Genomic DNA, 15,461 nt, shown 5'->3' on the forward strand with positions numbered 1-15,461 from the left:
ATAAAGGATCAAAGGGAAATTTATTCTTGAGCCTATAATCGCAATTTTTGAGAAGGCTGCATATCCACAGAACCCAAGTTTGGTCATAGAAGCATGGGCTTTTATGATGTCTAAGCTAGTTAATTGTAATGGGGGCAGGCTGCCTAGCTTAATGAAAGTTCTCCAGGAGATTTGTTTTTCAGTTAAAAAAAGCTGAAGGTCAGGCTCCCAGGGGGCCTGGTGCAGACGTGGGGGTTGAAGAAAAAGAAAAGCAAGGAGATGTTTGGTCGAGAGATTGAAGTTAAAGGCAGTGGGCCGACATGGAAAACTGAAGTTTTCGCTGAGGGGGAGGAATCATCACCAACAACAGCCAGGGGCGTCAGTCACCCTCCTAGGAAGCGGCTCCTGGGGAGATGCAGCCTGGTGATTGCTCCTTTGGATGCCCAGTCCCAGCTGCTGAAGACCCGGAAAGGAGTTCTTATCTTACCACCAAAGTCCTTGGCACCACTGAATGGTTCATCATTTGAAATAGTGATTTGATAAGTGGAAATGACGTCAGAAAAGAGGCATTACATTACATCTACTTTGCTGCTGCATCCTAAGGGCCATGGGACCTTTCCATCTGACTTGAAGCTAAGGCCTTTCACATGTGTTGACCCAAAGTGCAGGACTCAAAGAGACATATGCTGACTTAGAAAACCACAAACTAACATTATCTATGTTGTATTTTATTTTTGTTTATTTTGTCAAACATTTCCCAATTATGTTTTAATCTGGTTCTGGTCACTAGCAGGTGGGCAGAGAGTTTGACACCTCACCCCATTAGAATGTGAGCCCCTTAAGAGGAAGGATCATCTCACTTTTCTATCTGTATCTCCAATGTGCTTGGCACAGTACTCTGTAAGGGTTGGCAGCCTGCATCTATCATAGAAGTTAAAAACATTCACTACAGAGTTAGGGGAAGAATAATGAAAAGTTGTACCAGAGCTAAGAAGGGCCTGGAGAACAGTAATGCCTTGGCCAGGCTAGCCATGGCCTCAGCAGCCCTGGATGGAGGCTGGGGGCTTAGCACATCTGTCCTGCTGTAATTAAATGTTGGGGAGCAGCAGGTGCAAACCTCTCATCTTTCAATTTGACTCTTAAGCCGCTTGTACTCGGTGTAACTCAAAACCCGCTCTTTTTAAAAGTGAAATTTGGAAGGTCATTAGCGTGTTACGTGGGCTAGCCACTACAGACATTTCTTTAAAGCAAAATTAGAAACAGCCACTTGACTAAACAGATGTGAGTCTTTCTCAGATGTTACAATTCCACATTTTGGAGATAAACCTCTTTGGTAACCCCAAGATTAATAACCACATCAGGACAATATTGAAGCCAGATTGGAGGGAAAGTCTATCTTTTTTTTTTTTTTCCCAATTGAGAAGTGTTTTACCACTGATAGTAAGAAAATGGGCCCATTTCACACCTTCTGTCCAAACTTAAGAGTTTAGAGTTCCAGTTTGGAAGGGCCTATCTGGTCTCAACTTCTCCATTTTACAGATGAGGATACTTAGGTCTAGAGGCCAAGTGACTCCCTCAAAATCATAGGGCCAATATTTGAACCCAGGTTCCTCCTCCAGATCCAGAAACACTTGCCACCTCTCCTCCTTCCCTCTATTCGACTACTAATACCAAGGGTTTGAGGCTTATTTCCCTGTTTAACTGAAATGTAGTGTCTGGAGGAAGAAGACTGAAATTTATATTTTTTTTCCACAAAGAGTTGAGGTGGCAAAACTGCAAAATGAGTTCTATTTAAAAAATTCATTTAAAAAGTTGCCCTGTTAGGTCAGGTCCTAAATAATTCTGGCCCAAGAAGGCAGCCCTAATCTTGGACCCAGGCAGATTGTCTTTGCTTTGAGGGGTACAGCTGGAGAAGCTGGGGATGTTAACTCTTTGTGTGCCAAGAGTGAGGTCTTGGGTCTTTTCTGAGAGAACACTCAGAATTATGCCTTAGGGAAGTTTATACTTGTATCATTCGCTTGGCACTGCAAGGTTACCTGACCTCAACTCAAACTGGGTTTCTAATGGACAAATAGGTGGGGAGCCTGACCCCCAACGCTGCCTCCTTGTCACAGTGGCAACGAGTTGGGGGCTGCAACCTTTCTTTTTCCTGGACTAGATGAGGACCTCAGTCTGATTCATCTCTCTGGAATTTAATGCTAGCTTGACCTTGGGCCAATCACTTTATCTCTGTTTCCTCAGTTTCCTCAACTGTAAAATGGGGATGAGCAGTAGGACTAGATACTCTGACATCAATGATCCTGGGAGCTTGAAGATTCACTTCCAGCTCTTAAAGAAAAAAAAATCCTATGAAATTCCCAAGTTATTCGTAGGGTGGTTTCCTCTCCCCCACTTCCTGGATCAAGGAAACAAACTGGGACAGCTATGTCTTGCTGAGCCCCTGGGAGCTGGTCAATCCCAGGCCCCAGGGAAGAAAGGGCCCCCTGCTGTCCAAGGGCAGATAATAGCAGCCCTTCCAAGGACACAGCCTGTTCGAGGGGCCTTCCAATCCCAGCTGCAATAGATTTGTAAATTATTTATCAGCTGTAGCTATAAATTAGAGATGAATGCAAGGCCTCTGGGTCTCATCTTGGATGGGCTCCTTATTAATGAATTTCAGGCATTTTCTGCTGTGAGGGGTGAGGTTTTTTTTGGATAAGAGGAACAGGGACAGTCTGTTGGAATCCAGGATGACCAATTTTAGCCTTTTCCAAACTCTGTTCTGCAGTGGTCCACCAAACACAGCTTTGCTAGGAAAGGGGAATGTAGTCAAACACCTACTTCTTCAACTTCCCTTCCCTTCTTTTTCCTCCCTCCCTCCCTCTCAATCTCACATAATCAGAGGGAAGAAATATTACTAACCCTAAATCTAATTTGTATCACAGAAGTTGAATGAACTGGTTTTTTTCTTTTTTTTTTTGTATCCCAGCCATCCTTTTTTCCTAGTCTGAGGATCTGTCCCTTACAATTGGACAGATGGGATTGTGCCATAGCTAAGCTCTCTGCTACTTTCTCCACCAGTGCCAGGGGATGGGAGAAAACAGCACATCCTTTACGGTGGGTCCCCAAGTACTCAGGCACTTCCACTCCACGAACACCCACCCAGTCCCACCCCACCCCATTCCAGAGCACACACCTGGTGACATCGGAGACAGGAGCTTTTTGCTCATATTTTTTTTTTTTTAATGTATCACAATGAGCAGGAAACATACTTGATGAAATATTTTCAAAGGAGTATATTCAATTACCATCTACAATCAACTTAACTATGACAACAAAGTTTTTTTTTGTGACAAATTTTTTTTTTTAAGTTTTGAAAGTTCCATTGTGGTTTCTGTTTCTGTTAGTCTCCATGTATTTTGGTACAGTTTGAGATCAGCATTGTTACAGTAACAAAAAAAGCTAACAAGACTACATTATAGAAAAACACCAAGAACATCATTTTTTGGTTTCATTTGCTCTATTTTTTTTTTGTACATTGCAAAGGCTGTTCATATACCTCTTCACCTCAGGGTAACGTTTTCATTTACGTTTTTTCTGTCCTACCCAAACTCGCCCCCCTCCCCCCACAAAAGAAAGTAAACAAAAAAACTAGTCAAAGCTTTGTGTTTCACAGTGGGCAGTATCTCAGCGCCAACAAACCAACCAACCAACTCAATTTCTGCTTCTATTTAAAATGTTTTAATTTAATTTATTATTTAAAAAAAATATATGTCCATGAACATCAAGTGCACTGGCTTGGGTTACTGCCTCTCTCTTTCCTGCATCTTCCTGACATGCCTGATAAAATCAGGTTTCTTTAACACATGCCAAGCGTTTTACTTTATTTTCAATTGTGTAAAACTTTGGCCACATTCAACTCTTTAAATAGCTTTTAATTTAAAAACAAATGAAAAAACCTGCTAAGTGTTTTCAATCTTTTCCTTGTATTGTGAGGGTTTAGGGGTGTGCACGTGGGGAAGGGACATGGGAGATGGGAGGCTATCTTCTTCCACCTTTTTTGAGGGGAGGAAGAAAGAAGGGGAACTCTGTGGATTCATTTGGAACTATGACAAAATAGTCCCAGCCAATCCAGCATCATCACCCTTCTGGTTGGGGTGAAGATGGAAACCATATTGTTCAGGATTAAAAAATTGGGGAGGGGCTGATTTTGAAAAAAAGGAGCTACAGAATAACATTCATCCTTCTACCAGGCAGCAGACAGGACTAATTCCCAGATGGAAACTACTCTAAACTGAAATCGAGATATCCATCTATTGACAAATAAATTTAGAAGTTAATTTGCCTGCTTAAAAAACAAACAAAAAACCAATCAGACTGGTCATTCAACCACCTCGGGTAGAAGCATCTTAGTTTGTACTCTTTAACTATCAAAGTTCTGCTATTCCTGGGATTGTCTCCCAAATAGAGAATTCTTGTGACTGGAGAAAAATCATTTACTCTGTACATCCTACTCAGCGTTGAACTAAGTTTGGCTAGTCACATTAACATCTGGGAAACAATCATTAGGTGAGAGTTAAGGCTTCCCCAACCCTGTTGCCGTTTGCCAATGCTTGAACAGGCCAGGGAAAATCAGGCAGAGTACCTGGTGCCTGCCTGCATACTGGGCCCTAACACCATCCTACAGCATCTGATCTGCCAGAGAGGAAGGATGTAATCTTTTTTTTTGGGGGGGTGGGTACTGAGAACACCCAAACACCCCATCTTCCAAATCCTGAGGGGTGGAAAAAATTCAAGGAAATGAATTAAAAGTTGGGGGGGGGGGTAGAAATTGCACTATTACCAAGCAATATCATTAAAAAAAAAGTTTTAGAAGAGACCTAGCAGAATTTGACAGATAAAGCTAGTGTTAAATTGTTAATTGGTATCACATAGAGAACCAAAAACAAACAAAAAATTCTATATGATACAGACACAGAGTAACATACAACAGTTAAATGGCAAAAAATATATATATATATATTTCATAGAATTACAAACAAGATAAAATAATGGAAAACAAAAAAAACTGTACAACTTTAGAATTTAAAAAATGTTCATCTCAAACACAGGGAGAAATACAAGAATTTCTGTTAAAAGAAAACAGCTTGTTAAAACAGCAAATGGTTTGTGTACTTGTTTTTGACACCTTATGCTACAACTGGATACTGGTATGAATATTTAGATGGTACTCTTTAGCATTTTCTACTTAAAAAAAACAATTAAAAAAAGGAATTTGCACTGTGCATCAGCCTAGTTAGAAATATGTACAACAGTTCAGGATCTGCTCTTTCATGAAACTAAAAACAAAAACCTCATAAAAATAAAAACAGTCCCGGCTTAAAAAAAAAAAAATGAAATCCATTTTCCTATCGTGGAATGCTCCAGTCTTTTGCAAAGCCGATGAATGAGTGGCTTCAGCACTGGGGAAAGCAGCCGGAAAGGTGACAGACCAATGGAACCTAGTTCACAGTCTTCAAAGTTCCCTTTTGAAACATAAGGAGTAGAAAGAAAAGGGAGGTGGGGATGGGGGTTGGGGAGGGAGGATCTCACACTTTTCGGGCAAAGGGGTGGGGTGAGGGAAGATTGTTTCTGTTGACTTTTGGCTACGAAAGTGAAACAGCAAAGCATTTATTTGTCTCCGAAATCTACATTTTTAGCAGCACAAAGTTTTCCTTTCAAAGTCCAGACTTTTAAAGATGAGAAAGGGCGCGTTGCATTGTGTTGTGTTGTGTTACAGGAATACAGAGATTAACAAACACAAGTGCCTTATGTCCGGTTCCTTTTTTTTTTTTTTTGTCTGTTGGGTTTTGTTTTTCTGTACACTGCTATCTGATTCTTGGTTGGCTGCCCCTTCTGGATCATTCACCGCTCAGACTGCCTAACACAAGGACAAAACTCTGAAGTAAAAACGTGTCTTTTGGTATGTGGAATCGTCATTAATAGCTGCCTCTCTGCTTGCAGAAGAAGCACAGATAACAACCTGGGAAATCTTTTTCTCTTTTTTTTTCCTTTATTTAAACTTAGTCTTGTTTTGTTTAATTCAGAAACAAATTCTCAAGTAACAAGAACTCTTTCCCCCTCTTCCTGCACCAGCAGTGAAAGGGTGTGTCTTTGGATTTTATTTAAAGCATGAAATTTCTTTTTTTTTTTCTGAGAGGAAAAAAAATCTCAAAACAAAACAAACACCTAACCAAAAATTTATTTGGGAAAAAAAAAGTGCGCAGTCCAATTACACAAACAGAAATAAATGCTTTTGTTTTAGGAAAAGAATCTTTGAAGCATCTACCAAACAAGAAAAGGAAGACAGGAAGGAAGAAAAAAAACACAGGAAAGAAAAATAAAATATAAGTGCACGAAGGTAACAGACATAGGTAACTAGGATGTATACGCCTTAAAAAGTTTCAACTCCCCAACCAAAAATATTCTGTGAGGATCCTAGTGACCCCAAAAACCCTTTGAACTTCTTTCTTTAGTTTTTATAAAATAATTATGCAGCCACCCTCTAAGAAATGAAGGCAGCCACCTTAAGTGGAAGATTACAGGATGGGGGATGGGGGATAAAGGGACAAAGGGGAGAAAAGCTTCGGCGAATCAACGGATTGCAATCTATCTGCTAGGAATGAACAAGACAACATCAAATGAGGAGCTGTCAGCTGGACCATACAAAAGCTAAATGTACACAAAAGGTTTTTTTTTTCTTTTAAATCTACCATACTGCTTCAGTTCATTTCCAATGCAACAATCTACTCAACACCAAAAATGGTCATATCTATCATAAATACAGAAAGTCAGTTTTTTAAAACTTATTTTTTTTAGCTACAAGTCCTCAACACTCTTTGTGTGTTTATTATTTTTTTTTCTGAAAAGTGGGAGTGCTTAACTTTTCCCCTTGAAATTGGCTTCAGCAGAAAAGCTATCCTTAAAATCCCCAGAAAGCTAAAGCAGTTCACATTGTTTTTTTTTTTTCTCGAATACTTTCTGCCCATTTTTAAATTAACAAACAAAAAAATCTTTTCTGGAACAAAAAAAAGAAAATATATATATTTATATATATATATATATAAAACAATGATTCTGAAAACAGAACAAAGTGTGAGCGATTGACCTGAGAATAAAAAGACATTACATTTCTTTTTTCTTTTAGCAAGCCATTGGTATCTGAATGCTAAGATAGCAAGAAATTTAAAACTGTAACAAGGTGGACTGCTTTCCCATACAGTGCATGCCGGACTCTGCTGTGCTATCAATTGGGGCGTTATTGAAAAGGGGCAATATACAAGGGGGTGTAAGCTCCAAAGACAATGAAGAGGCCCTATGGACTTCTGTCTCCCAGACCAATAGTACCTTCAAAAGGACAAATGTAACAGAGTTGGTATTTTATAGTAAAAGAAAAAAAAAAGGTAAGAATGTAAAATCACCGGCATAGATAGTTATATGGGAAAACAACCCACGCTTTTTCTTTTTTTTTTTCTTTTTTTTTCTTTTTTTTTTTTTGGTTAGAAGCTTTGGAATTGCAGTTAGTCTATTTTTGAAATTGGTTTGTTATTAATTTTTTTTTATTTAAATTCATTTGTGTGTTTGTGTGTGTGTTTTTTAAATTGTTCATCTTCAAAGCTTACAATCTGAAGGGGTCCATTCCTACACTAGCTAGACCAGGGTCCTGGGGGGGGCAGCTGGGGGCCGGGGGCCCCTCGGCCGGGCTGGCTGGCCCCTCGGACTTTTGGCTAAGATCCGTGTCAGACTCCTCCGAATAGTCGTCTGTTGGCATCGAGGGCTGAACCCCTGAGGTGCTGCATGAACTTGAGGTAACCGTTGAAGATGAGGAGAGAGGAGGAAAAGAAGCAGGCTTCCCAACCGAAGCCCGAGGGACCCCTGGAGGCCAAGACTTTCTGGAGGAGGCGTGGGGGGAAGCTGAGGAGGAGGAGGAAGAGGAGGAGGAAGAAGAGGAGGAGGTGGAGGGGGAGGAGGAGGTGGAGGAGGAGGAGGAGGAGGAGGAGGGGGGCGGGGGGCTGTCGTTGGAGTGAGCGGCAGACTGCGAGGTAGATGCGGTGCCAGGACCGGGGAAGCAGGCAGAGTGAGGTAATAAACTAGGGTGCTCTTTGGCGTTTCTTGCTGCTCTCGTGATTGTTCTGTGTTTGTGCAAGGTCGACTCGAGATGTTGACTCAGCGCCTCGTCCCCGCAGAGGGTGCTCTCGCAGGCCAGGCAGTGGTAGGGGCCCCCGCCGCCCCCGCCGCCGCCGCCGGACCCCCCGCCGCCGGACCCCCCGCCGCCGCCGCCGCCCGTGGGCACGTGGAGCACCATCTCCTGCAGGCTCGCCGCCGCCTGGCCCAAGAAGCAGAGGGACTTCAGGTGGCTCGTGGCCGCCTCCTCGTCGCCGAAGCCCGCCTGGCACTTGCGGCAGACCAGCTTGTACTGCACCTTTGGAACAATGAAGGGGTCGGAGAGGGAGTCCACACTTTTGCTTTCTGCTTCTGGCTCTTCTGGGGGTTTCGGCAGGAGGGGGGACACCTCGCGGGGTGCACTTTTCTGCTCTTCTTGTTTGGGGGATTCTTTGGCAGGGTCTTTGTCGGGGGAAGCAGCCCCCGCGGGGACGGGGGTTTGGCTTGCTTTGGGCGGCGGCGGCTGCTGCTGCGGCGCCTGGGGCGCTTGCTGCTGCTGTACCTTCTGCGGTTGGTGCTGCTGCTGCTGCGGCGGCTGCTGCTGCTGCTGCAGCTGGCGTTGCTGCTGCTGCTGCTGCTGCAGCGCCTCCTGCAGACTCTGCTGGTATTGCTGATACTGCTGAAGCAAAGAGCCAGGGGACAGCCCCATGAGGGCCTGCGACAGCGCGGGGCTGTAGGGGAACAGGCCCTCCATGCCGTACATGGGCTGCAGGTAGCCGCTCTGCAGGGCGCCCGGGATCTGGGGGGCATAGTAAGGAGAGAAGCCGGGGACGAAATAAGGAAGGAACTGGCTGGTGAGCAGGGCGGTGGGGTCCGAGGTCAAGGCTGCCTGCAGGGCCTGCAGCTGCGTCGGGTCCACCGCATACTCCATTGTGGGTAACGGGGCAGAGAGGGTCGCTGCGGGGGCCTCTCCTTTGTCCTTCTTGGGGCCCACCAGAGTCTCCCCTTTTCCTTTATGTGCCTTTTCTTTTTCTTTCATTTTCTCTACTTCCTTGTCCTTTCGCTGCTGCTGCTGCTGCTGCTGTTGCTGCTGCTGCTGCAGAGGCTGCTGCTGCTGCAAAGGCTGCTGCTGCGGAGGTGGCGGTTGCTGCTGCTGCTGCGGCACCGGTGTTGGTGGAGGAGGCTGCTGCTGCTGCTGCTGCACCAGGGGCGGCTGCTGCTGCTGCTGCTGCTGCTGCTGGGGCTGGGGGGGTTGTTGCGGGGTCATGGCCATAGTGGCTTGTGCTGGGGTCGGGGAGCTCAGCGAGGCTGACGACTGTTTATTTGGTAATCCAGATGTCGGAAGGCCAGGTGAAGGGACCGTGGTGCCAGGCAGACCCATCAGGTTCGGTTTGGGAGAAGTTAAAGCTAAAAGAAATGGAGACAAAATGAGGCCATCAGCCAGGTTGGAAATGATGGGATGAGGGAGATGGGGCAGGCTTCCAACATCAGAGTGTGACTCAGGTCTGCTGGGACAAGCTGAGGCTTCACGCGTCCAGCCCCACCCCCACTGTCCATGAACTCTAATCAAAACGGTACAAAAGAAATTGATGTAATGGTTTTGGATCTCAACATTTAGTCCTGAGGACCTCAAGCTGATCTCAGCACATGCCTCCTTTTCTTCCTCAGTGCTTCTCTGAAGAACTCTGGAATTGACTGTGTGACATGGGATACACCGGCCAGTACTGGACAGCCCGCCTGACCGCCCTCATCAGAGGTGCTGTGCTCTAGAAGCCAAACAGGACTGAAGCTCAAAAGAAATGCAGGACGGGCAAATTTAGAGAATCCACCTCAAATGTTTACGTGGACTTTTTGTGTCTGACCTACGGTAGAACATTCCGAGCATACTCTAACTTAACTTTGGTCCTCTTCAAGAATGAAGGACAACAATCAACTATAATGAGTAAATTAACCATTCTACTTCATGGTGAATGTAAATAGTCACTGTTCCTCTTTTGGCCAGCAACACTGAGGGTCTTCCCCTCCTAGTTTTTTTTTTCTTTTTTGATTAAAGGGGATATCCCTTGCCTCACTTCTTAAAGAGGTCTATTCACTGAATGGGCATTACCTCACTCAAAGCGAGAACTTGCAAAGACCTTAGCCTAAAAGGGTCAGGGTCTCCCATTGCATCCTGGGCCATCTCTAGTCATCCTGATGAATATCTGGCCACTGGGCCCAGATGGCTCTGGAGGAGAAAGTGAGGCTGGTGATCATGCACAGTCCTCCCTCCCTCAAATCAAAGTCAACTGCAAGTCATGTCATCATCTCCCTGATGCCATGGTCCTTTCCAGAAACGAAGGACAAACACAACAGCCCACTGTGGGAGGCCCATTAGGTACTGGGGGTCCCACTGTAACTTGTCTGGCACCAGCCCACTTGAATCAAAGATCTGTTGGTTTCATCAAGGCATTAGGACAATACTAATTCAGCCCCAGTGCATCAAAGCCAAGCTCATAAGCTGGTAAAAATGGAAGCGGAGAGGAGGCCAGGAACTTGTCTGATCATTGAGGCCACACAGCTTTTTAGTTTGAGTATGGTAGGTTCTATGTGGACCCTCACCCTTGATTCCCCCATAATGCTGCTGGAATTGGGAGTGAGGGGAAGGACTGGACACTGGAAGCAGAACAATACAATCCAGGAAAAAATGGATCCTGCCCCTGACCCGTCTAAACTATTCAAACAGCTTGTTAGAGAATTTAGTCAATCAGGGCTGAGGACCAGTTGGAATTTCCAGACTCAAGTGCCTGTGATTCCAAGCCCAGCTTTTGGCAGAAGAGTTGTGAAGAACACCTGAGATGCTCTCCTGTTGACAGCTTTCTGATGCCCACACAACATGAGGGATGTGACTAATTTGAAAGACACAGCCTTTCCCTGAAGAGCAGACATTTTTCCCTAGGGCAGAACTCTCTACATGTCCCCAAAGGACACATGAGGGTTGTAGGGTGACTTGCTTCAAGGCGTACCCTTCAGGGCCTGTCCCGATCACAGCCAACCCTGACTCCTGTTCCTTTGCCAGGGGGCTTAAACAATTCCACTGGACAAGTTTCCTTCTGTATCTCATCCCCAAGAGTACCTGCCACACACACACACACACACACACACACACACACACTGACCACGGCTGCTCTATTCAGGTCAGTGCTGAGTTGCAGAATGAGAGCCATACCCCCAGCTAGGAGAAGAGCTGGGGATCAGAAAGGAAATGACAAGTATGGCCAAGGTGGGAGAGACGTTATGGAAAAGAGGACAAATAGAGGGGAATGTGGCTAATCTTCTAGTGTGCTGTCTCTACCTGGTATAACCTGCCTCATTAAAGAATCTGGCCAGGTCTGCAGTGCTCTGAAGCTGGGGTTCTTAACCTTTCTTGTGTCCTGGACCCCTCCCTGCAGGCAGTCTGGTGAATGAAGTCTGTGGATTACTTCTCAGAATCATCCATTTCAATCCATAGAATAAAAATACGTAAGATTATGAAGGAAAGTAATTCTATGGAACCACAGTTACAAAAATTATTAGAAAAGCAGGCTCTCAGACCCCAGATTAAGACCCCCTGGTTTTATGGGATGTAAGAAGAGAGGAACAAACTCTTTTCCCAAAATATCAAATAAACTCTCATAAATACACAATGTATTCACTCTCTCCTTTAAGTCCCTTGTCCTTCAATGAAGTTGGGACAGGAACCCACAGGATAGAGGCCCCTGACAAGGAGAACTCCATTTTGGAGGGAATTCTCTGTGTCTAGGCCTGGGGCCAGAAGAGAAATTGACTTACTGGCCACTATGCAATGCACACTGGACTGTTGTACCTCACTCAAACCAAATAGATGAAAATAAAAAGGTAGCTTCTTCAAGCGTCCACCTCAGAGAAAAATAGCTGATGTTTTGATAGGCAAAGGGGAAGCATCTCTGGACGTTACATTTTCACTCAAATTGTGGGGGCCAGGTATAATTCAGGCAAGTCGCTCTATGAATTAAAAAGTCATTTTAGTCATTCCAGTCCACTCGGAATCCTGAGACAGAGCAAATCTAAGTTAAAAACACCCACTTGTTAACACGTCTCCTACATGCACATGGTTTTGTTTCCCATAGGATAGCAGGTTCTCCCACTCATGATCCCAAGGCTTGGCATAAGCCAGGCAGATTTCCAGAAGCTTATTCTTCCACCTCCCTTGTCATTCCACTTTGACCCAGGATTTGTTTGGCTCAAGCCCTTTAGGGAAAAATCTGAAGGAGACCTCCAGTGACCTCTCACTGAGTAAAGCCAGCAACAACTGTGAAAGGTCCAGAACAAGCCTATAGTAAGTGGGCATCCTTTAAGTCAAGACTTAGGGGAAAAGAACTGTTAGATTCTCTGAAAACCTATGAGGTACTGAGTTAATAGATAATTAGGGGTGAAGGGGCCTTAGAGATCACATAATCCAATTCTAGCACTTTACAGCTGAAGACCCTGAGTCCCACTGAGGTAAAATGTAACGGGTTAATGGTAGAACTGAGTGTTGGGGGAGTGCATTTTTCTGGTAAACCATGCCAAACATTTACTCATACAAAGTTTACTGTTCGTTCCACATGGCTAGAATCTGGCCTGGTATATTCCAGAGCCATACTCCACAACTGCCTTCTGTCACTACTGCCTCCTTCACCTGTCTCACAAGTGGCCCTTCTCCTTGCCAGGGCAAACCTTTCCACGTGCACCAGTGACCACATTCTGCCCTGTCCTCCCCAGTAGATTGCCCCATCCATCATCCTGACCTTCTCACTTAAATCTTCACTACCTTTCTGTCTACTGGCTGCTTTTCTACTGCCTAAAAACATGTCCGCATTGCACCTATCCTCAAAACTCCCTCACTTGATCCATCTCTCTCCTTCAACTATTATCCTACACTTCTCCCTTCTGTGGCTAAACTCTTTGAGAAGACCATCTACAATAGGTCCCTGCATTTCCTTTCCTCACATTTGCTTCTAGACACCCTGGTTTCCAACTTTATTCAACAGCAACCACTCTCTCCAAAGTTATTAAGGTCATCTAAAGGCTCTTTCTCAGTCCATGTCCTTCATAACCTCTCTGGAGCCTTTGACACAGCCAGTCACCCTTTTCTCCTTCTTGTTGATATTATTTTCTTCCAACTTCGCTGTTACTGTCGAGAGTAAGTACCCTCATTCTAGAGGAGGCAGAGTCAAGATGCCAGAGTAAAGGGAGGGACTCACCTGAGGTCTTCCTCAAACCTCTCCAAATACCTTTAAATAATGACTAAAATTCTAGAGCACAAAAAGATGGAGTAAAACAATTTTCCAGCCCAAGACAACTCAGAAGGTCATCAGGAACAGTCACCAGGGTGAGAGAGGGGAGGGGTGCAGTCCGGCACAAACTGGGCCCCAGCAAAGCAGAAGCAGAAGCAGGTTTCAGGGTGACTGAATCACTGCAGCCGTGGTGGTTTCTAGACCTCTCAACCACAGATGGCATGGGGACTGGACAGAGGGTTGGAAGGAGATTTATAGGGGTCCCCTTGCTGGCACCAGGGGCAGGACTCTGTTGCACTGCCTATACCTGGATCTAGGTTGCAGTCCTGGGTCTTAGTCCCAGTGAAAGGAGGAGCATAGCAGAGCTTGCAGATGCTGGGGAGCAGGGACCCTGGTCACAGTTCCAGAGTTGTGGTCACTCACAAACTAGTGCACAGTACAGAAGAGTAGGAAACTCACCTCTCCCTAGACCATACCATCTTGGACGAGCCAAAAACTTACAGGTCCCCAGAATTACCTCTGAAAACAGTTGCACAAAACAACCTGGAACTTGGGAGAGTGCCCCTTCTAGTTGGGAAGAGAGTCCCACTTTAGCATAGAGTTAAAAGTCAAGAAATAGGTTGGGAAATGAGGAAACAACAGGAAAAAAAAATTCTGACCACAGAAAATTACTATGGTGACAAGGAAGATCAAAACATACAGTCAGAAGAAGACAATGAAAAAATTCCTGCATCCAAAGCCTCAAAGAAAAATATGAATTGGTCTCAGGCCATAGAAGAGCTCAAAAAGGATTTTAAAAATCAAGTAAAAGAGGTAGAGGAAAAATTGGGAAGAGAAATGAGAGTGATGCAAGAAAATAATGAAAAAAAGAGTCAACAGCTTGGTAAAGGGGGCACACACACAAAAAAAACCCCCACAACACTGAAGAAATCCGCACCTTTGAAAACAGAATTGGTCAAATGGTAAAAGAGGTTTTTTAAAAAATCCAATGAGAGAAGAATGCCTTGAAAAGCAGAATTGGCCAACACTGAAGAGAACAACTCCTTAAAAGATTAAAAATCCCAATTCTAACGAATTGGGCAAGTGGAAGCTAATGACTTTATTGGACACCAAGAAATAATCAAACAAAATTAAAAGAATGAAAAAATAGAAGAAAATGCGAAATGTTGGAAAAACAACTGACCTGGAAAATAGATGCAGGAGAGATAATTTAAGAATTACTGGACTACCTGAAAGTCATGATTAAAAAAAAAGGACACTAAACATCAACTTTCAAGAAATTATCCAGGAAAACTGCCCTGATATTCTAGAACCAGAGGGTAAAATAGAAACTGAAAGAATCTACCAATCACCTCCTGAAAGAGATCCCAAAATGAAGACTCACAAGAATACCGTAGCCAAATTCCAGACCTCCCAGATTAAGGAGAAAATACTCCCAGTCACTCAGGCTCACAGAGGAGGTGACACTCCTTCATCCTCCATCTTCAATCAGAAGTCAAATCCTGTTGTGTCTACCTTTCTACAGTCTTTCATACATAGTCTCTTTTCTCTGACACTGCAGTCATGCTGATGCAAGCCCTCATTGCCTCATTCCCAGTCTATGGAACCAGCCCACTGGTTGGTTTCTCTGTCTCAAGTCTCTCCCTATTCCAGTTCATCCTGCACTCAGCTGCCAAACTGGCATATTTTTCCCACTTTCATTGTATCCCTAACACGGTACAGTGCCAGGCATGTAGCTGATTCTTTAAAAAATGCTGCTGCTTGACTGACTGACCTAAATGGCTTATGTTCTATGCATATAAAACTTCCCCATCCCCCTTTCAAATTGCTATACTTTTAAAGAACCATGCAGGAGTTCACAAAAACAAAAAGCAGGCCTGTCAGCTTGCTGTAGTGACTTTCACTAGATTACACTACCTGTCTAGGCTTCTGTTTCCTCACCTGTAAAGTGTAGAACTTGGACCGGGTGGTCTCTAAGGCCATCCTCAGCTTTAACATTTTACAGCAGTGAATCATTCCCACAAGCCAAACCCAAGCGGACTCTGCCTCCTCTAGAATGATGGTACTCTTGACAATAACAGAGAAGTC

General features: G+C 44.4%; 1 protein-coding gene across 1 annotated transcript in view; it reads right to left on the reverse strand.

Moving 5' to 3' along the window:
- Positions 1–3,241: 3,241 nt before the first annotated feature.
- ZFHX3 (zinc finger homeobox 3) overlaps positions 3,242–15,461 on the reverse strand; it is a 222,878-nt gene continuing 210,658 nt past the window's right edge. Inside the window, exon 10 of the mRNA XM_069085456.1 lies at positions 3,242–9,507. Within this exon, the coding sequence (XP_068941557.1) occupies positions 7,616–9,507 (1,892 nt within the window). The 3' untranslated portion in view covers positions 3,242–7,615. The remainder of the gene's footprint in view (positions 9,508–15,461) is intronic.

The sequence above is a fragment of the Petaurus breviceps genome, unplaced genomic scaffold (assembly GCF_028583685.1).
Source record: "Petaurus breviceps papuanus isolate PSGF00001 unplaced genomic scaffold, PetGlider_PUasm1.0 176, whole genome shotgun sequence".
Classification (NCBI taxonomy): Eukaryota; Metazoa; Chordata; class Mammalia; order Diprotodontia; family Petauridae; genus Petaurus; species Petaurus breviceps.